This window comes from Moesziomyces antarcticus, assembly GCF_000747765.1.
Source record: "Moesziomyces antarcticus DNA, scaffold: scaffold_v10020, strain JCM 10317, whole genome shotgun sequence".
In the NCBI taxonomy this organism is placed as follows: Eukaryota; Fungi; Basidiomycota; class Ustilaginomycetes; order Ustilaginales; family Ustilaginaceae; genus Moesziomyces; species Moesziomyces antarcticus.
This window is the reverse complement of record NW_014638990.1, coordinates 264,602-283,216: the sequence shown is the minus strand read 5'-3', so window position 1 is coordinate 283,216 and position 18,615 is coordinate 264,602. Positions and strand designations below refer to the sequence as shown.

The 18,615-nt window shown below is 59.5% G+C and overlaps 7 protein-coding genes across 7 annotated transcripts; 3 read left to right on the top strand and 4 right to left on the bottom strand.

Annotated features, from left to right (window-relative positions):
- Positions 1 to 376: 376 nt before the first annotated feature.
- PAN0_020d5977 (uncharacterized protein) lies at positions 377 to 1,093 on the top strand (the record flags this gene model as incomplete). The annotated part of the gene is made up of 1 exon (XM_014798671.1): positions 377 to 1,093. The coding sequence occupies one exon, from the start codon at positions 377 to 379 to the stop codon at positions 1,091 to 1,093; it is 717 nt and encodes a 238-aa protein (XP_014654157.1).
- A 271-nt stretch (positions 1,094 to 1,364) lies between these two features.
- PAN0_020c5976 (mfs drug transporter protein) lies at positions 1,365 to 3,121 on the bottom strand (the record flags this gene model as incomplete). The annotated part of the gene is made up of 3 exons (XM_014798670.1): positions 1,365 to 1,876; positions 1,938 to 2,105; positions 2,179 to 3,121. The coding sequence occupies 3 exons, from the start codon at positions 3,119 to 3,121 to the stop codon at positions 1,365 to 1,367; spliced, it is 1,623 nt and encodes a 540-aa protein (XP_014654156.1).
- Positions 3,122 to 3,891: 770 nt separating this feature from the next.
- PAN0_020d5975 (cysteine synthase) lies at positions 3,892 to 5,837 on the top strand (the record flags this gene model as incomplete). Its single annotated transcript, XM_014798669.1, has 4 exons — positions 3,892 to 3,948; positions 4,034 to 4,348; positions 4,426 to 4,670; positions 4,736 to 5,837. 4 exons carry the CDS (start codon positions 3,892 to 3,894, stop codon positions 5,835 to 5,837), a joined length of 1,719 nt encoding a protein of 572 aa, XP_014654155.1.
- Positions 5,838 to 5,917: 80 nt separating this feature from the next.
- Positions 5,918 to 7,349, bottom strand: PAN0_020c5974 (pea pathogenicity protein 2; the record flags this gene model as incomplete). Its single annotated transcript, XM_014798668.1, has 2 exons — positions 5,918 to 6,696; positions 7,160 to 7,349. The coding sequence occupies 2 exons, from the start codon at positions 7,347 to 7,349 to the stop codon at positions 5,918 to 5,920; spliced, it is 969 nt and encodes a 322-aa protein (XP_014654154.1).
- Positions 7,350 to 7,475: 126 nt separating this feature from the next.
- Positions 7,476 to 8,624, top strand: PAN0_020d5973 (glycosyltransferase family 17 protein; the record flags this gene model as incomplete). The annotated part of the gene is made up of 1 exon (XM_014798667.1): positions 7,476 to 8,624. The coding sequence occupies one exon, from the start codon at positions 7,476 to 7,478 to the stop codon at positions 8,622 to 8,624; it is 1,149 nt and encodes a 382-aa protein (XP_014654153.1).
- A 317-nt stretch (positions 8,625 to 8,941) lies between these two features.
- PAN0_020c5972 (uncharacterized protein) lies at positions 8,942 to 14,330 on the bottom strand (the record flags this gene model as incomplete). The annotated part of the gene is made up of 2 exons (XM_014798666.1): positions 8,942 to 13,678; positions 13,905 to 14,330. The coding sequence occupies 2 exons, from the start codon at positions 14,328 to 14,330 to the stop codon at positions 8,942 to 8,944; spliced, it is 5,163 nt and encodes a 1,720-aa protein (XP_014654152.1).
- A 1,936-nt stretch (positions 14,331 to 16,266) lies between these two features.
- On the bottom strand, positions 16,267 to 18,462 carry PAN0_020c5971 (MCM-domain-containing protein; the record flags this gene model as incomplete). Its single annotated transcript, XM_014798665.1, has 1 exon — positions 16,267 to 18,462. The coding sequence occupies one exon, from the start codon at positions 18,460 to 18,462 to the stop codon at positions 16,267 to 16,269; it is 2,196 nt and encodes a 731-aa protein (XP_014654151.1).
- Between the last annotated feature and the right edge of the window lie 153 nt (positions 18,463 to 18,615).

Sequence of the window (18,615 nt, the reverse complement as noted above, 5' to 3'; positions counted from 1 at the left end):
TAAAGGCAACGAAGACTTTCAGCGCTTTAGAGTGTCGTTGAGCAAAGCAGATAGTATTCGAGAGGCCGCATCGCCGTACCACAGGTGCTCGAGAGGGTGATCTACTCATGTCTTCTATCGGAGATTACGTACATGAGCATGCGAGATCAAATGCCTGCATTGGGGCAGAATTGCGAGCCTTGGTATGCAGACACGATAAGTAGTCTCGGCGATCCGCGCGATGGCGAGCATTAAGGTTGGATCTCTCGCGCAAGTGTGAGGTGCGCACAGACCAAAGCCAGCAAGCAATGCGCTTTCGAACTCGCATCCTGCTTTCCTACCACCGCCACCGCGTTCCTTTCCAGTTGCGCTTCCCACTGCACCGACATTCGCCACGATGGCGTCCATCTACTACGCACTCGATGTGCTCGCTTGCGCACTCGTCCACCTCTGCGTTGCAGCATCGGCATCTTCATCGCGCGAGACACGCCTGTTCCCCTTGCCCATCTCATCTTTTGGCCTTGCTCGCTTCTTTGACTGCGTCAACTCGACCGCCTATCCGACTGCATCCGTCAAGTACATGATCAATCGCGAACGGCTCAACATCTTCGCAGATATTACTGAGCTCGTAACAAGCGCAAGCCGAGATCTTGAAGAATGCAATGAGCAGGTCGGCAGCGATACCTCTACACTCGACTATATCAGCTTCTACCACACCACGCGACGTGTCGAAGGCACCCCAATCTCGCAGGCACAGCATGATCACACCATGGTGTACTGCAATTTCGAGCTGGACCCACCCGTTGATATCTCCACCACCACGACGAACGCTGTTCCATTGACTGGCTCGGCCCTAGCGAGGGTCTTGGGAGATTGTACGGTCACAAGTGTCTTTGCAATGCATCCGCTGCTTGGTCAAGGTCATAGTAAAAGTTTGTCGTTCAGTCGTTGCAAGGTTACTCAGGGCAGCTCGCTCGTCCCAGCATATTTCATGGCCCCTCCCGCGTTGTCGGCACTCGAGCCCTTATGCAGCTTTACGTCGACCACCGCAGCAGTATCCGGGACCCGACCCTCGCCCACCGGGTCTACTCAGAAGGCGGGGCTGATAAGCTGAAGAATGCGAGATTGATTGGGCGCAGCTACGAACGTGCTTGTATGCAGCTACGAGGTTGATCTGCTACGAGTTGCATGATGATGGATCGCGAAAGGTCTGTTGTGATGTACGGACAAATGCAAAAGAGGACGCAAGGCGACACGACACGCATGGCCCTGAATTCAGGTTGCAACTGGTAAAGGGCGCTGCGCGCATGTCAAGTGCCCCCGTCCGGCTAACTACTGTCGCAGCGGTAGCCCCGCCGGGTTGCCTCGACAATCGGTCCTTTTCCTTATTTCCTCTGTTGAAGTTCATGCTTGGCCTGCTGGCGTAGCAGCTCATCGTCGTGTCTTTCGACGCTCGACTGCTTAAGAAGCAGCGCGGCGGCGACCAATCCTGCGGCCCCGAGGCTGGCTAGGATGAGAAAAACGGTACGAAAGCCGCGCTGATTTGCTCGCAGGGGATCGTTCGGCTCGGATCGCAGGTACAAAGAAACGACAGTACCGCAGAGGGCGAGGCCGATCGCGCCACCGAGGTTTCGTACAAAGTTGCGTGTCGCGGTCACCACCGCCATCGTTTTGCGTGGTACCGCGCCTTGAATGGCGATCAGAGATGGTTGCAGCGTCAATCCGACGCCCACGCCCGTCAAAAGAGAGAATCCGATCTGCTTGGCCATGCCCGAGTGCTGGTTGAGCGTTGAAACCAGCCCTAGACCTGTCGGCCAAAGAGTCCATCCCAAGAGGAGCAGCTCTCGGTAGCGACCGGTCCAGGTGATCAAGAGGCCCGATATGGTCGACGTGATGGCTGCGGGAAGAGTTCAGCTTTTAGAATGCGCATCGCTCGTAGCGTAGCTTGGAGCACTCACTCTGGGATACGGTCAGGGGGATGAGCATGAGTCCGGCCTTTGTGGCGTCGTAGCCGTATACGGCCTGGTAGAACTGTGGTATCATGTAGACCTGACTCACAAAGAGCCAGCCGTTGATGAATTGTGTAATGCAGGCACCGCAGACGGTTGCATTTGTAAACATGTATACTACGAATGAGCACGAATGAGCTGTCAGCATTTGCTTCGTCTTTCTTTCTTGACGCGCGCGAAGAGTACTTACGGGGCATGAGAGCGGGGCGCGAGGGCTTGTCTCCCTTGTACTGCCAAAGACAGAAGAGGATGGCGGTGGCGAGGCCGACAAAGAGCGGGGCCAGAACTTGGACGGAGGTCCACTCGTACCTTCCGCCAGCCCAGGTGAATCCGAGCACGATTAATGTGGAAGCGGCGAGGGAGAGAAACGCGCCGAGGTAGTCGATCGCGCGTGCCTTGGCTCTCCAGTCACCATCGACCTTTTTCAGAGGCATAAAGATGAGGACGCCGATAATGCCGGCCGCCGAGGTGGGAAGACTGAGGCGGAAAATGTTACGCCAGCCTCCGGTGTTCTCGGTCCGCGTAGTCAGCGCGCCGCCGACGACGGGTCCTATGCCGTTCGCAACGGCCACGAGTGCTCCGAGAATGCCTTGATACTTGCCTCGCTCTCGAAGGGAGACCACGTCCGAGACAATGATCTGGGCCACGGTCATGATGCCACCGCCTGCTATACCGACGATGGCACGGAAGAGGATCAGTATGGCGTATGTATCGGCGAGGGAGGAGCCCAGCGATCCGACGAAAAAGAGTGCGAGGAGTGCAAGCAAGAGAGGTTTGCGCCCCACAATATCCGAGATGCGGCCATAGAGGAGCTGGAACGCGGTCGAGGTGATAAAGTAGGCAGAAGAGATCAGGCTGGTCTGCGATCCAGCATGTAGCTTCTCGCCGATGATGGGCAACGAGGCAGCAAGCGTAGTCTGGTCCATCAACGCGATCAAGTCGATGAGCCCGAGAGTGAGAAAGATGGCGACGATCTGCTTGCGCGGCACGTAAAAGGTCTGCTCGTTGAAATTGTGCTCTCTCTTCTTCTCGTCGCCCTCATGAGCACTGCTAGACGAGGAAGCTGCTGGAAACTGTTCGGACGTCTCTGGAGGCATCGTCGTTGATGCCGTCTCTGATGCGCTGGCCGACATTATGATGGTGGTTGTGGTGGATGTCGGATGGATGCGTCGGTGGTGTTGGTGGCGACAATGAGGCGCAAAGACGTGCCAGCGAGACGTCTGAGCGAGATTCTTCGCGAATGTCAATGTGTCGCCCGTTATGACACCAGAGGCTGCTCTCTGCCCCGACTCTGCCTTCGGATCACGGTGGGCTAGGGCTTCGATGGGCTATGAAGCCCTTCGGCGCCTTTCACCTTCCTTTTCTCGATGAAAGTGGGGTCGGCTAAAATAAAATGGCTGTCCGTTACTGCGTAATTTTAGCGTGCAATTTGCCATGCAGCGCGCTAAGGCTCGGCTAACGGCTAGGGTTGTGGCATGGCAGCAAATTCCGGATCCTTTTCTTCCATCGACAGCCGCAGCTCGACAACGACGGAGAGCGCACCGACCCACTACCTCGGAACCTTCATAGATGCCAAGTCGGCAAGAAGCAGCCGAGCACCGCTGAGGTAGATGACTCCAGTGGGTGAGTACCTTCTCGGAGCCTTTTTCACTCGGTCAATATGGCACTCGCCTGTGACCTGCTCGTCGGCGGCGAATGATGTCTTTGTTTGCTTGCACCGCACATTTGGGTCAGATCTGCATTCGAGATGGGAGCGGGCTCGCTCTCCCCATTTTTGATGTTGCTCTGAGCGGCGAGAAGATCTTGTTTAGATCATGGTATAAAGGCCCCTCGCTTTTTTCTGCCGACAAAGTTGTTCTCAGCATGCTCAATATAGTGACGATCGAAGGCGACGGAAACAAGCATGGCTCTACCAGGAGACATCAAGAATGTCTTTCGCGGGCCCAGATCTCTACACGACGTAAGCTCAGCTCGACGTCCCCCTCTTTGATCCACCCCTATGCTAATGTCGCTGTTGTCTTTGCCTTCGTTTCTGCCAAAACAAGTTCTACGATCCAGACAAGAACGTAGCAACGCCGCTTGTCGAAATCCCATCCTCTCTCAACCCATTCTATCAGGACGGCGTACGCATCTTTGCCAAGCTGCACTCGGATCTGCCCGCCAAGAATGTCAAGAGCCTTCCCGCCCTCAATATGCTCCGTCAAGCCGGCCTTGACGCTGGATTGAGTAGTGACAGCAAAGGAGAGCAGCCTTCAGTGTCAAACATTGTAGAATACTCTAGCGGATCCACTGTCATCTCGCTCGCCATCATCGCCAACATTTTTGGCCTCGACGGTGTCACCGCCTACCTGTCCAACAAGGTGAGCTCTCCTGACCCAAACGATACTAGCCCCGTCCAGCACGACCATGCTCACACGCTCTCGATTGTTTTGTACAGACTTCAAAGGCCAAGCTTGATCTCATGCGTTTCTTTGGTCTGAAGCTCCGTGTCTTTGGGGGACCGTCGCAGCCAGAGCCAGCCGATGTACGCGGAGGAATCTGTGCCGCAGCGGAACACGGCAAGAAGAATGGCTGGTACAACCCTAACCAGTACGAAAACGAAGCCAACTGGCAAGCGCATGCCCAGTGGACCGCCACCCAGCTTGATCGCCAACTTGGCCACGAGCTCGACATCTTGGTAGCGTAAGTGTCGCTCATTGCCCCAAGAATATGAGTGTACGAGATCGCTGATAACATCGACAATACAGTGGGATGGGCACTTCGGGAACCATGACAGGAACGGGACTTGCCATCAAGAAACTGCAGCCGCACGTGCATCGAGTCGGAGTGACGACGCAGCCTGGCGACCGTGTTCCCGGTCCACGCTCCGAGGCTCTCCTGGCACCCGTCACCTTTCCTTGGAGGGAGAGCATCGATGCGATGGAGTGGGTTGGCAGTCGAGACGCCTACACGCTCAGTCTGAAGCTGTGCCGCCATGGTCTTCTCGTCGGTCCTTCTTCGGGCTTCAATCTGCAAGGACTACACCAGCACTTGGGCCGATACAAAGAAGAGGGGCGACTGGACTCGCTCCGCCACCCGACGCGCGGCGATGGGCTGATCAACGCCGTGTTCATCTGCTGCGACGGTCCATACCAGTACATAGACGAGTACTGGAACAAGGTGGACGCCTCGGAATTCGAGTCGATAGATGACGACATCCTTCTCGACGTCGATACCCACCGCTACGATGACGCCTGGGAGCTGGATGCCGCGGATGCCATCTCTCGTTTCGGGCTCGTCAGGTCAAACAGTGTATTGGAGACTGGATCGGACGTGTACGAAAGGGAGCACGCGGACAAGCTCTTCGAAGCGGCCATCCATGCTGAAGACTCGCTCGTGTCCGTGGCGCCTTCGCTTAGCAGCAGGTCAACCTCGCTGGGCTCGATCTTTGACTCTGTCACAGATGCGTCGTCCATCTCATCGGACTCTCACTCGTCGAAATCAGACGCTGTCCCCGTCTTCATCGACCTGCGTGATCAAACCGAATGCCAGCCCTTGGCCTTGGTGCATCCGATCTTCTCGGTGCCTCTCGATTCGCTCTCTGCGCACAAGGACACGTGTCCCTTTTCGGATGCACGGGTGCTGCGCGCCCAGTGGCTCGAGCTCAAGCCTCTCTTCTCGAAAGAGCACGAGGGCTTGCCAGCTGATCTGCGTGCGCACCTTGTTGGTTCTGATGTCGCAGAGCTCGACTTGGTCTTTCTCTGCCACACGGGCAGCACATCGCGTATTGTCACCTCGATTGCCCGCGATGCCGGCTACTCGGCCTGGTCTATTGCCGGAGGCGTGAAGTCGCTCGTAGCTGCCTTGTAACGCCACACCGATCAACACTCAACAATCTCATCCTCTATTGATTCGTGCATGTCTCGATTGCCTTGGGCATGAGCAATGGTTCACTTGAGGTCATCCGGCAGACCGCCATCGAGCCATGTCTTTGCGGCGCGGAGGAGGGCGTCGTGCTCGGCCCCGCGATGTCCGGGCATGTCTCGCTTGACCTTGAGCGGGGAATCGGACTTGCCCTTCATCGAGATCTCTTGGCAGTAGCCGAGGTAGCGGTAGCCGGTGGGGAAGGTGGCGAGCAGATGATCGTCCAGCTCGGGCACCTTTCGGGGGTCGACGGGGATGAGCTTGTCCTTTTCGTACCAGTGGCGGACGAGCTTGGCGCCCCAGCTCGGCGTGCCGTCGGCGGCGGTGTAGCGCTGGAAGAAGAAGCAGAAGCGACAATCGGACTCGGCATCCACTTCGATGTCTCCCTCGAGCACGAAGCGCTGGGTGATGGTGGCCTTCATCTTGCAGATGGCGCGGTCTCCGAGCAAGTCGACGGAAGTGCCGTGGATGCGGTGCATGATGAAGGCGCCTGCTTCCATGCTCGCTTTGCTAGCCTCGATAAAGTCGTTGATGTGCGTCTTGCCGGTCCATGTGGTGTAGACGTAGGCTCCATCGGGATGGAAGATGGACCGGAAGTTCTCCCACTCTCGCGCGTCGCGGTACAGCGGCCACCCCTGCGCTAGCTCGACGATGCGCCAGCGTTCCAGTGCGAGGTCCAGAGGACCATTGTTGCGGATGGCCTTGTCCGGGCGCGTGTTGGCCGGCAGACCCGACAGCGGGACTTGCTCCGTAGGCGTGGTCATCGTGGTGGTAGACGGAGGAAGGTGGCAGGTCGATGAAACTGCTGGTGATGAGCAACGAGCGACCGAGCCAAGACCAGGACGATCTTGCTCTTTATTTGTATGCTGGGTTGGGAAATCGAGTGGGTATTCTTTTAAGCGCGTCCCGTCAATTCCGTCCCCACAGCTGCCTCCGATGCGTAGGAGTCGAACTTGACGCTTCTCGTGGCTACGCGCTCGGGATGGACGGCATCGACGGCATGAACGGGATGAACACCGGCAAAAGGTTTGGCTTCGCCAGTCGCCCACTTCCGAGGACTCTCAACTCGGCACCGCTTGAAACATAGAGTATCTCGTGCGACCTCGATACCTGTTTTACTTGTGGCGGTTGTGGGGCGTTGACTAATTCTGCCACCTCACCGCTGGTTGGGATTGGTCGAGTGGCCGTTTCTCTCGCGGATGTCGGCTGATCACGGCGACCATTTCGTGCGTATGTTGCGCGGGGCATTGTGACGGCTGTCCACACACAAGTGTGTGTCGCGTTGGACAGTTGCACGATGACACCGGTGGATGTGCCCGGAACGGAAGCCGGGATCGGGACCGCCTTTGTGGACCCTGGGCGCGGCGCGTATGTCTTGGCGCGTAAATCGTTTCCGATGGAAGCGGCGTTCAATTCAGATCTGTCCGGCTTGCCGAATTCGGGAAGCACGTTTCGCATGTTGCACACACAAATCGGGTCACAGCGCTGCGAAACGACAGCAGTGATGGCCGTACGGGTGGGCAGCTGGTGGGGCCTCTGTGCCTCTCACTCCATCTCATCGTGTCATCTTCACAACACCAAAGCATGGCAGGGTACACCGCTCTGCACTCGACGGGACGGAGCTGCAACTTGCTCCGTCGCCGGTGGCTCTTGGTGGGCCTGCTGTGCTTCACCGTGTCCGTCATTTACCTGTTCAGCCGCGATCGAACGCTCCGCAATACGCTCAGCTACAGTACACGGCCGCTCTGGGACAAGTTCGACGACACCATCCCGCACGATGAGATCAAGCACTACACGGCGTGGTCGCTTCCAGCCAACGATACAGCCGCATGCGCCCGCCACGGTTGGACGCCATACCCACCACCACAACGACCCAAAGTGTACGATGTGATCATCTTTAGCGTCGAGCTCGAGATGCTCGAGCTGCGGCTCAAAGAGCTTTACGACGCCGTGGACGCCTTTGTCATTGTCGAAAGCAACACCACCTTCACGGGCAAGCCCAAGAAGCTTGGCTTTGATGCCGCCAGGTACGCGCAGTATCGCGACAAGATTCAATATTTCACCATCGCAGGTCGAGCATTGGCACCGGGCGAAGGGCCGTTTGCGATCGAGGGTGAGCAACGCAAGCACGTCACCGAGCTGCTACGCTCGCAGGTCCAGCCTCCCGACGGCAGTCTGATCCTCATGTCCGATGTGGATGAGATCCCTTCGCTCGCTGCTGTGCAGCTTCTGTCCACCTGTCAATCGCCTCTGCCCTTGCACTTGTCCCTGCGATCGTACGTCTACTCGTTCGAATTTCCCACCACCGCCAAGTCATGGCGTGCACAGGTACATGCCTGGACATCCTCCGACACCTGGTACAACCACGGCAAGGTTACCGACAACATCCTCCTCGATGCTGGTTGGCATTGCTCCTCCTGCTTCCACCGCATCTCCGACTACCAGTTCAAGATGCGATCTTACAGCCACAGCGACCGCCTCTTTGGCAACCGACATTGGCGTCAACTCCTCCATCCCAACATCATCCTCGACAAGATCTGTACAGGCAAGGACCTCTTCGACATGCTCCCGGAAGCGTACACCTGGAGCGAACTGCTCAATCGTTGGAGCGGCGAAACGCGCAGCAACACCACCGCCAATCTGCCCAGAGGCTTGATGGAGGACCAGTCCAAGTTTCAATTCTTACTCCCCGGCGGCTGTAGAGCACGAGATTTGGCGTCAGGACTGGACTGACCAATTGCATGCCCATGTTTCCGGTTGCATTGCCCGCATGAATTGTGCCTCCGAAGCTGGGCAAGATGAATCCCTGAGATGCTCACCGAATCCGACCGCTCAAGACTCGCCTGCAAGGTTGACAATGTGGGCCAGAACTACAAACCGATCTATTTGACACGCGGCGACGTTTGCATCGAGTCGATGATACACATTGAGTAGAGAAAAGGCCGAGACTAATACAGCAGAGGCAGGCGTACAAAATGGTCGTGGCGGGGAAAAATGGGGGATCAGAAAATGGAGCAAAAACCGACGCGCTGCCATGGGTGGTGCGCTCTTCAAGCCTCGCGATTGCGGCCGACGGCCGGAAGGTCCAAGTAGCTCATCAAGTCGGCATAGCTAAAGATGCTCGAGCTCTTGGAGAAGAGCAAAACCACCGCGGCGATCAGCAAGACGGGGATCCAGAACCACACTAGCATCGCGTCGTCGCGCAGGTGCAGCTGCGTCTTGCGACGTCGTGCAGCGGCGGTGGAAGACTTGGTCTTGGCGCTGTTGCTGCTGCTCGTGGATGCTGCACGTGCGGCGTGCGTCGCTGATGACGAGGAACCCTCTGCACTCGCGTGCGCGGATCGTCGACGCGTCGAATTTCTGCGAGAAGGACCGGCGATGGGAGTGCCGGCTTCCGATGCGTTCTCGGCGCTGCGGCTGGTGGACGCAGACGGCGTGCCCATTGCGGCCTCCGACTTGCCGTCCTGATCGTCCGCGGCTGCGACCGACTCGTATGCAGGCGGAGGCGAGTAGAGAGGGTTGAGACCCCATGCACCTTCCTCGACAATGTTCTTCCAGAGCGTCAGCAGACGGCCGCGCTCGTCGTGCTCCCAGCCTGCGGCTTCATCCGAGCGCGCCTTGCCCTTGGCGGCAGACTCGTTGGCAGCGGTCGAATCCGAGTCGTCAGCGCCTCGGTCGGCGCGCTGAGATGCTGACCACGGCATGAACGCGGGTGCAGGCAGACCGAGGTGGAAGACATTGATCGCCGGCATGGCGGGCATGGCGGGCATGTGAAGCTGGGCGAACTTGTGCGCCACGGTCTGGGGCAAGAAGCCGCGGTTCATCCAGTCTGCGCCGGTGTCGCCGGCCTTGGTCAGCCACGACTTGTTGGCCGAACTGTCGCGCTCCGCCTTGTCATCAGCGCGCTTCTCGCTAGACAGCTTGGCATCGGATTCGGAACGACGGGCGTCCAGGGCCTTGAGCGAAGCCTTCTCGTCAATGACCGGAGTCGGCAGCTCAGAGAGCGCCTGTCGAGCTTCCAGGTCGTCAGCAGTGTCGGTCAACATGCCGCGTCGGGGCAAGGCGTCAGCCTCGTCATCGCCGGCCACCGAGCAGCTGTCGTCGCTGTATTCGTCAAAGCTGGTGCTGACATTGTCATCGTCGACGTCCGAGTCGCTGGCTTCACTGCTGAGCTCGTCGGACACGAGGTCCTCCTCATCTTCGTCGTAGTGAAGGCTCGAGGCGGCGTGCGACGTGAGCCTGCGCGTCTGCCAGTGGCCAGTGCGGGCGGTGTTGTCGAGGATCATTTCAACGTCCACCTGCTCGTTGTTTCGAGCGAGGTCGACGGCATACAGACCGTTTGCATCGGCAACATCATCACGAGCTCCTGCGCGAAGAAGCATGCGGGCGATCGTGACGCGACCCTGGATGGCGGCAAAGTGAAGCGCGGTGACTCCGTTGCGGTCGCGCGCATCCAGTGGGCAGCCTCGGCGGATGAGCAGCTCCACAAGGCGGTGGAAGCCCATCAGCGTGGCGAGGTGCAGCAGCGTATGGCCTTGCTTGTTGGCCAGACGGATCGCATCCATCCGCGGTTGTGCGTCTGGAATGCTGCTAACATCCGCGTCCAGCAAGGAGAGGAATTGGATGACGCTGTCCTGGAAGTTCGTACTTTGCGATCGGCCGGCAAAGAGACCAGCCACGGCCTCTCGCGCCTGTGCGTGGCCGAGGCCGTTGCTGCCTCCGGACCCGGTGAACGCGGCCGGCATGCCCGGCTGCTGTCCACCGCCAGAGCCAACGACGCGCATTGCAACCTCGCGGGCTGAGCGCATCTGCCCGGTCATCTGCAGACCGACTACCTGAAGCGCCAGCTCCATGAGGGCTCGATCGGTCGTGTCGATGTACGTGAAGAGCTGCAGAGGCCCGTTGACCGGAGGTGGTTGCGGCACTTGAGTGGCACCTTTGACGCTGACGACGACCGGGCCGGGGCTGGTACTGGGCGGCAGAAGGCAGACCAGCGTGTTGCTGGCCCACACCTTGGTGTTGGACGCCGGCACATCGCCAAACACGCACGTGATGCCCTCGGTGAAGTTCTCGCCGAGCACGGTGACTTCGATGCCACCGCTGGTAGGGCCTTCGCCGGGAATGAGCTTGGAGATCTTCGGGATCGGCGGATGCTCGATGCTGGGCGTAGGAGCAGGAGGCGAGGCCTGGGCAAAGGTGGGTGCCGGTGGTGCTGGTCCAGTGGAGTTCGGACGCAGATGGGGAGGCAGCGCAGCCGCTGCGGCCATCGCCATCAACTGTGCAAAGTCGACGCTGCTCGAAACTCCGGCCTGTGCGTTGCGGAAGAATTGCTCGAGGTCAAAGTTGGGCAGGCTGGCGAGGTTGGTCTGCAGAGTGGTGGGAGACAGCGAGCCTTGTGCGAGCTGCGCCTGGAGTTGAGGAGGCATGGACGACAGCGGTAGCGATAGCTGAGGTGCACCGTGGGGCTGCGGCAGACCTTGCGATGATCCCGGACCCACCAAACCAGCGGGAGCGGGAGAACCACCCATACTGGAGGCATCGCCAGGAGTTTTGGCGCCTGTGCTGGTGCTACTGCTGCGGCCCAAACCGTTCATGGCCGTGCCGGCACTGGCAAACGCGTTCCAGAAATCGGCCGAGCTGAAATCGACTCCGTTGCCGACGGCAACAGGCGAGGTGGCAGAAATGGAGGGCGTGTTCTGGCCGGTGCCCGAGTACGGCGTCATGTTGAGATCCTTGCCCGAGGTGTTGCGTCGACGTCGGTTGCCGTCGTACGGCTTGGAGCGCTCCTTTCTCTGCTTGGGCGCCGTCTCGAGGGTGATGCTGCCGCTAGGTGTGGCACTGCCACTCGTAGAATTGGTACCGCCGGCGGTGCCGTCACTGTGAGGCGAGGGCTGCGGAGGCGGGTTTCGAGGGCTGGTGCCATTGACCTGCTTCACGACACCCAAGGAGGTGGTGGCCGAGGGTGAGGTGACATTGCTCGAAGAGCCTGCCGCGGCTGCGGCTGCTTGAGCAGCTTGGGCGGCGATGCCCATCGACTTGTGGTCGTCCGTGATCATGATGGGAGGCGTGGAGCCGGTGGCGATGAGGCGGCCCTGCCAGTCTCGCATGGTGAAGATGACGCAGAAACCGACCTTCTCCTTGTGGTGTCGGCAATAGCACGTGATGCGGGTGGGAAGCACGGCCTCGCCCTCCTCAAAGTCGACGTAGTCGCCGCAGTTGAAGAGGACGACGCGCTTCTTCTCCTCGTCCTCCATGCGGGCCTGCGTCTTTTCCACAGCGTCGGGCGCGGATGGATCGATGCCGAGGCTCTTCATCTCTTCTTCGGTGGGTTGACTTTCGAGCGGAGTCTTGGGATCCTTCTTGCGATGAGCACGCTTGCGTTCGCGTTGGCGACAGCCTTTGCAGACGTAGACGCGGTCGTGCGGAGGCGTGGCGTTGACGACCGTGGCATCGACGAAGAGCGTCTTTTCGGGAGGAACATCGGTCTTCTGATACTTTTTCGACTTGCGCTTGGTTCCACTGAGCGGCGGGAGCTTGATGTGAGAGAAGGAGCCGATGCGCTCCCAACCGCCTGCAGGCACGCTTCGGGGTCGGACGAGCTCGATTCGCATTCGAATCTGCGTCTCCACGCGCGACTTGGCACCGTGCATGGGAACACCGTGGATGTGTACCTGAAGGTCCTTGAGACCCTCGCGGTTGGGACGCACGACGTCGAAAGCCGAGAATCCAAGGTCGGCGTCAAGGTTGTTGCTGTGGACTGCGGTTTGCGAGCCCGCTCGACGCTGCGCAGCCGAGACCACACCCGCCGACTTTTTGGGCTCGGACGACTCGCCCGAGTTTCTGCGAGATGAGGACGCACTTGCGCTTGCATTTGCACTGGCTTTGGTAGCGCGCGAGGCAGCTGGCTTGGCAGTGGGAGCCGACGGCGGCATCATGTTTGCCGACGAATTGGTCGGGATGTTCATCGAGGCGAAGGCGTGGCCATTGGAGCCGTTGGCCATGAGAGAGGCGGCTTCGTGCTTGACTGCGGGCGAGCCAAAAGAGCCGGACTGGACAAAGGAGTCGAACATGGCTTCGTCGTTGTCGCTCGTCTTGCCGTTCCAAGCTGCTTCTGGATGGCCGTCCGAGTCGTCGCCGCTGCCTGCAAAGCTGACGGTTCCGGACACTGAGGTGGGATTGTGCGAGAGCGAGCCCGTCTTGGAGTCGGAGCCGCTTGGGCTGTCGTTTGTCATCGCGTGCGAGGCGCCGGAGAAGCTGGGCATGGCGTTATGGGACGAAGCTGGCGACTGGATGGAGCGCGGAGAGAAGCCATAGTCGGTGCTGGAGGTGGAGTCCATGTCCATGGAGAGGTCGGCGTCGTTGGTGGCGGCGCCTAGGTTGGAGAAGTTGCCGTCCCAGCCTGGAAAGTTCATTCCGTCGAGAGCCAGCTTAGCGCGCTGATGCGACTCGATGTTGTTGATGTCGAGGCCAGAGATGATGGACTGGGGATGTGCGCCCCAGATGCTGGGCGAGTAGGCGTCGAAATTGGCGGAGTTGGGATGGGATGGGGTTGGAGTGACGCCGGACTCGCGTGCGCGACGGTGCGATGCGCTGGGACGCGTGTCCGACTTGAGCGCCGCCACGTCTTCGTCGCCCGTGGAGTCGCTGGAGGTGGGGCTGCTGGTGTTGGTGAGGCTGGGCGGCGATGTGGATTGTGAGACTGTGTGGGTGCTAAACTGGCTGTGACGAGGAGGGCTTGCAAAGCTAGCAGACATGGCCGATGGCGAAGGGTTGAGGCTGCCAAGTGACTTCGATGGAAGCGGGTCGAAGGACGAAGGAGCCGAAGGTGGCGCAGCAGATCACGAGATGCGGTGTCGACGTCGGCTGTGCTGTGGTAGCCTGATCGCGAAAAGGCTGGAAAGTGCTGTGATGGTCGAGTGGACAGTTTGATGCTCAGCGCTCGAGTGCAGCTATTGCAGGTTGCTGGATATGATTGTATGAGCGTATAGGCAAGATGAGGAGCTGAGCAAGAACCGCGCGATGCGATTCGAGCCTAGTAGACCGCGTTGGTCTCGAGCTAGCTCGCGTGTTTGAGCCGTGAGCGGAGGCGTGACGGAGTACGACGATGGCAGTAGCGGTGATGGTGATGAGATGGTGAAAGTGAGAGGCGGATTGGATGGCCGACGTCACGGAGAGAGGGGATGGTGAGGCGGTGGATCGAGATACGGAAGGCTGCACACGTCCTGCAGTTGCTCCTTTGCCTTGGCGGGAGGTGCAAAAGAAAGGGCGAGAGCCTGAGCCAGAGCGAGAATGAGAACGAGCTGAGCCAGGCGATTCGAGGTGAAGTGGGCTCAGACGCGAGACGGCTGCAGCAGGTGGGCGAAGCGAAAAGGCAGAGCAGTCGGCAGGCAGCAGGCAGCAGATGGCAGCAGAAAGCAAGGACTCTCTGCTCCAGTGCATTTCGGTCGAGGTGTGCCGGCGCTCTGCGTGGAGTGGCGTGGCGTGGCGCTGCGTGTGCTGAGCTCTGTCGCTCTCTCCGGCTACGAAGCTCTGCCCCAAAACCGCTCGAGCGCTGCAACACACAGCTCGGCTGCCTGATTTTGGCTGCTCGCGCGTTCGGTCTCGGGGCCCTTCCGCGTGGATGCGTGGCAGGTTGGGGCAAAAAAAGCAGGAAAGGCAAAAGAGGCGACGGGAGCGTAATTGACCTGACGGGCAGCTCGGCTGTGTAGCCCGCTTGTTCTGCACGCACCTGCAAGCCCTCTCTCTCTCTCATTTTTTGTTCCCACCTCTTCTTCCTTTTTGTTTGAAATTTCGGCTGGAGGCCGCTGTTAAGCTTTTTCACCCAGTCAGATCCACGCGATCGCAAAGCACAAACCAGATCCATTCGTCAGGCCTCGCGGGCGACAGCGGCGGCCCAGGACATATTGCCGGGGCCGTACGTGCGGTACATTCGAGTCGCAGCCACGACGCCGCTTCGGCTTGGCCCGCTCGCGCCTACGACTTGTGACAGCCGAGAATGCACCAGGTCGCAGCAGAGTAGATTCGTTCATCGGGACTGGCCGAGCCATTTGCGATCTGACCCGCTCGGAACAACCGAAGATTCTCATCCCGTAGTTCGATGATTGATCTCGTGATCTGCCTGTCGTTCATCTCGACCTCGCGGATGTGACCCGATACGGATCAAGTCAACGGGAGGCTTGGCGGGGCTCGGAATGTGGCGCCGTGATACGGAACCGTCACGTCTGCATGTCGCTTTCCGGCGTGGCGTGCCCATATGATATGGACGACTGCAAAGTCGGACCCACACGGAGCCCAGCTGCAACAATTCAGCCACGGTTTGATTGCATCTGTGCGGCACACTCGGATCAAGAAGAAGTGTCATAGCGTCGGGAAGCCAACCAAGCCGATACACCGATTCAAGTCGAAGGCAGGCTCTAGAAAGACTGTCGAGCTTGTCCGGGCAGCCTCCACCATGCAACACGACCTCGATGGGCAAGGCGAGCCTATTGTCATCTGCTTCAAGGCCCAAGGCAGTGTCTGACACTCTGCAATCTTGTAGCATGGTGATCGCAGACCATACACAGAGAGTACCGAAGAGCCCGACGGAAGATTGCAAAGCAGTCTGTAGAAGTCTGCAAGCTTCTGCACGAGACCGCTCGAGAACGAACAGGAGGCGGCAAAGGCGTGTCGTGTCTCTTTCGAAACTTTGGGGAAACGACTTGGCTGGGCCGGGCAGGCCGACGAGCGGAGTTCAACTCCGAGCGCTAAAATAAAAATTTAATTTTAAAAAGACTGCCAAACGGCCAAATTGTTGGGTTGGGTTGAGGTGAAGCCGAATCGAAGGCTGTCTCTCTCCGCCTTTCCAAGCCGGACCCTCGCTGCAGGCAGGGTGCAGATGGAAGGCAAGCAAGCGCTTTCGCCGCGCTGGGCTGCGACAAATTGACCGATCAGCTCCACACTCTGAAATCTGTACCGACCGCGCCATCTCCGGGGTTCCACCGAAACCCGTCCAGGCGAGGCTGCCATGCCAAAGTCGGAGCGCATCCGTCTTATCTCGCCAGCGGCACAGCAGCGTCAACACCTCCGCTACAGTATGCGGCCTGCAGCAGGCTTGGGGGCGGCGATGAGGTGGTGGCAGTTGCTGCGCCTGCTCGACGGAGGGCAATGGCTGCACCGTATCTGCAATCGCTCCGAAGCCAGTCTCATCTGCATGCAACGTCACGAAATGCATGCCTGTGGCGAAATCTCTGTAAACGCTGCAGACCGTTAATCTCGCAGACAAGAGAACCAAAGATGATGTGCATTACCGACAGACTACCAGAGACATGAAGCGAAGCGAAGCCTAAAGATACAACCGAGACAGAAACAAAGGGAAAGCGAAAAGCGAGCGGGCGGCTCACACACCAGTCCTGGTGAGCATCTTGCGCTGGTTGGTGAAGCGGATCACGTCGCGCTTTTCGAGGATGAAGAGCGTGCGCTCGAGCGCGTGGTTGGTGTAGCCCTGGCTCTCGACGAATTCGTGGCGTAGCTTGCCGTAGCTCGTGCTCCATCCGATGGGCAGCCTTCGGCGGATCTCGCGTTCGAGCTTCTGGCACTCTTCGGCGAGCTCGCCTCGCGTCATGCCCTCCACGTTGCCCGCCTGCACCGCGTCCATGGTCGAGGAGCGGAAGAGACGCATGGCCTCGTCGACGTGCTCCTCGCCCACCGTCGGCGACAGCGTCACCTTGGCGAGCGACTCCGAGATACGCACGATCGCCTCGAGCTGACGCACGGTGATCGGGATCGACGAGCGCTCGTCGTTGTCGCGCTCCACCTGCGCCACCTGCTTGCGCAGCGCCACAAAGTGCGACGACAGCTTCTCGGCCGCCTCGGGCGACAGACGCGGCGCACACCGCGCCTTGCAGAACGAGATGTAGCGCTTCATCTGCTCAATGTCGAACTCGCCCGTCGCCGTGGTATCGTTGGCGCGATTCATGTGGATGTTCATCACGTGCTTGGCCATGGTGCGGTCGCGCTGCTCGTTGTGCTCGTCCTTGACGATGAAGATCATGTCGAATCGGGACAGCACCGTGGTCTGAAAGTCGATGTTCTCGCCGGGCGACTTCATGTCGTCGTATCGTCCAAAGATCGGGTTGGCCGCCGCCAGCACCGAGGTTCGCGTGTTGAGGATGGTGGTGATGCCCGCCTTGGCGATCGAGATGGTCTGCTGCTCCATCGACTCGTGGATCGCCACGCGGTCCTCGTCGCGCATCTTGTCAAACTCGTCGATGCACACCACTCCACCATCGGCCAGCACCATCGCTCCGCCCTCGAGGTAGAACTCGCGCGACTGCGGATCACGCTGCACCGACGCCGTCAAACCGGCGGCGGACGAACCCTTGCCCGAAGTGTACACGGCGATGGGCGACACCTTTTCGACAAACTTGAGCAGCTGCGACTTGGCCGTACCCGGATCACCGAGCATGAGCACATTGATATCGCCACGCAGTCGCATTCCGTCAGGCAGCACCTTTTTGGAGCCGCCGAACAAGAGACAGGCGATGGCCTTTTTGATGTCTTGGTTGCCAAAGATACTTGGCGCGATGCTCGCCGAGAAGTTTTCGTACAGCTCCGGGGACCTCGAGATCCGCGCGAACTCCTCCTCCTCCTCGGCAGAGAAGATGCGCGCCATGCCACGACCACCTGCACCCTCGGCGTCGATCTCGAGACCCACGACACGCAGGTACGGCGTGCGCAGCGCGAAGGCACCGGCCTTGGATCCCTTGCCGCCCTTGGCGCTTGCGAAGGTGGAGTAGATACCCGTGGCGATGATGCGCGAGCCGGGCACCACGCGTCCACACAGCGCACGGTCGACCGACATGAGCATGTGTCGCGGCAGCTCTCCCACGGGCACCATGTCGGGCGCCTCCTGCAGCTTCACCGTCTGGTTGTCGACGAATCGGCACTTGTCGTGCAGGATGACGTACGGATCCGTCGAGCACTGTGGTGAGGTGGTGTCCATCTTGGTCGAGTCGCAGTAGCGCGGCAAGGTGAAGCCGCCAAAGCCCGAGACGACAGGGAGCGATTTGGTGGCACGGCAGTCGCGGCACATGATCTGGATGTGGGTGGCACGCGACGAGAGCGTGGTGGTGCCGATGACGATGCCTGGCACACGCACGAGGTGCGAGATGCTGTCGGCATGCAGATCGCGCATGGGTGTGAGGTTGGCATGGCTGCGCAGCGTGACCTGGCAGTCGGGTGCATCGGGACGCGGTTCGCCAGGAGTGATGACCGGGTAGAGGATGGCGCGCGCGGCGCGCTTGACCGCCGACTCGAAGAGCGGAAGGATGTCCGAAGGCGTGTCACGCAGTGCTTGCGCGAGGTCGTTGCTCCACAGCTGGATGTGCTCGAGCTGCACCTCGAGGACGTACTGCCTTGCGAGAAGATTGGCGCGCAGCCGATCGCGATAGACGTAGTCGCTACCCGTGCGGAAGGTCTGCACAAAGTTGAACAGCGTCTGCTCGGTCTGTGCTGGAGCATCGGGAGCCCGAGACGCCTCCGACCCGGCGAGTGCCTGGGCGGAGAAGACGCGGCCAGCGTCGAAGCCCGACATGATTCTCGTCTAGTGCCAAGGTGCGGCGGATGTCGTTTGTTGCCGTGGTCTTGTGTAGAGAGGTCTCGGAGGCGGCGGTGAGGGGCGCCTGTTATCTCGGGATCGGACTTCTATGGAAGTAGGAGGTGATGGAGCGTGAGAAGGTAGGATGTT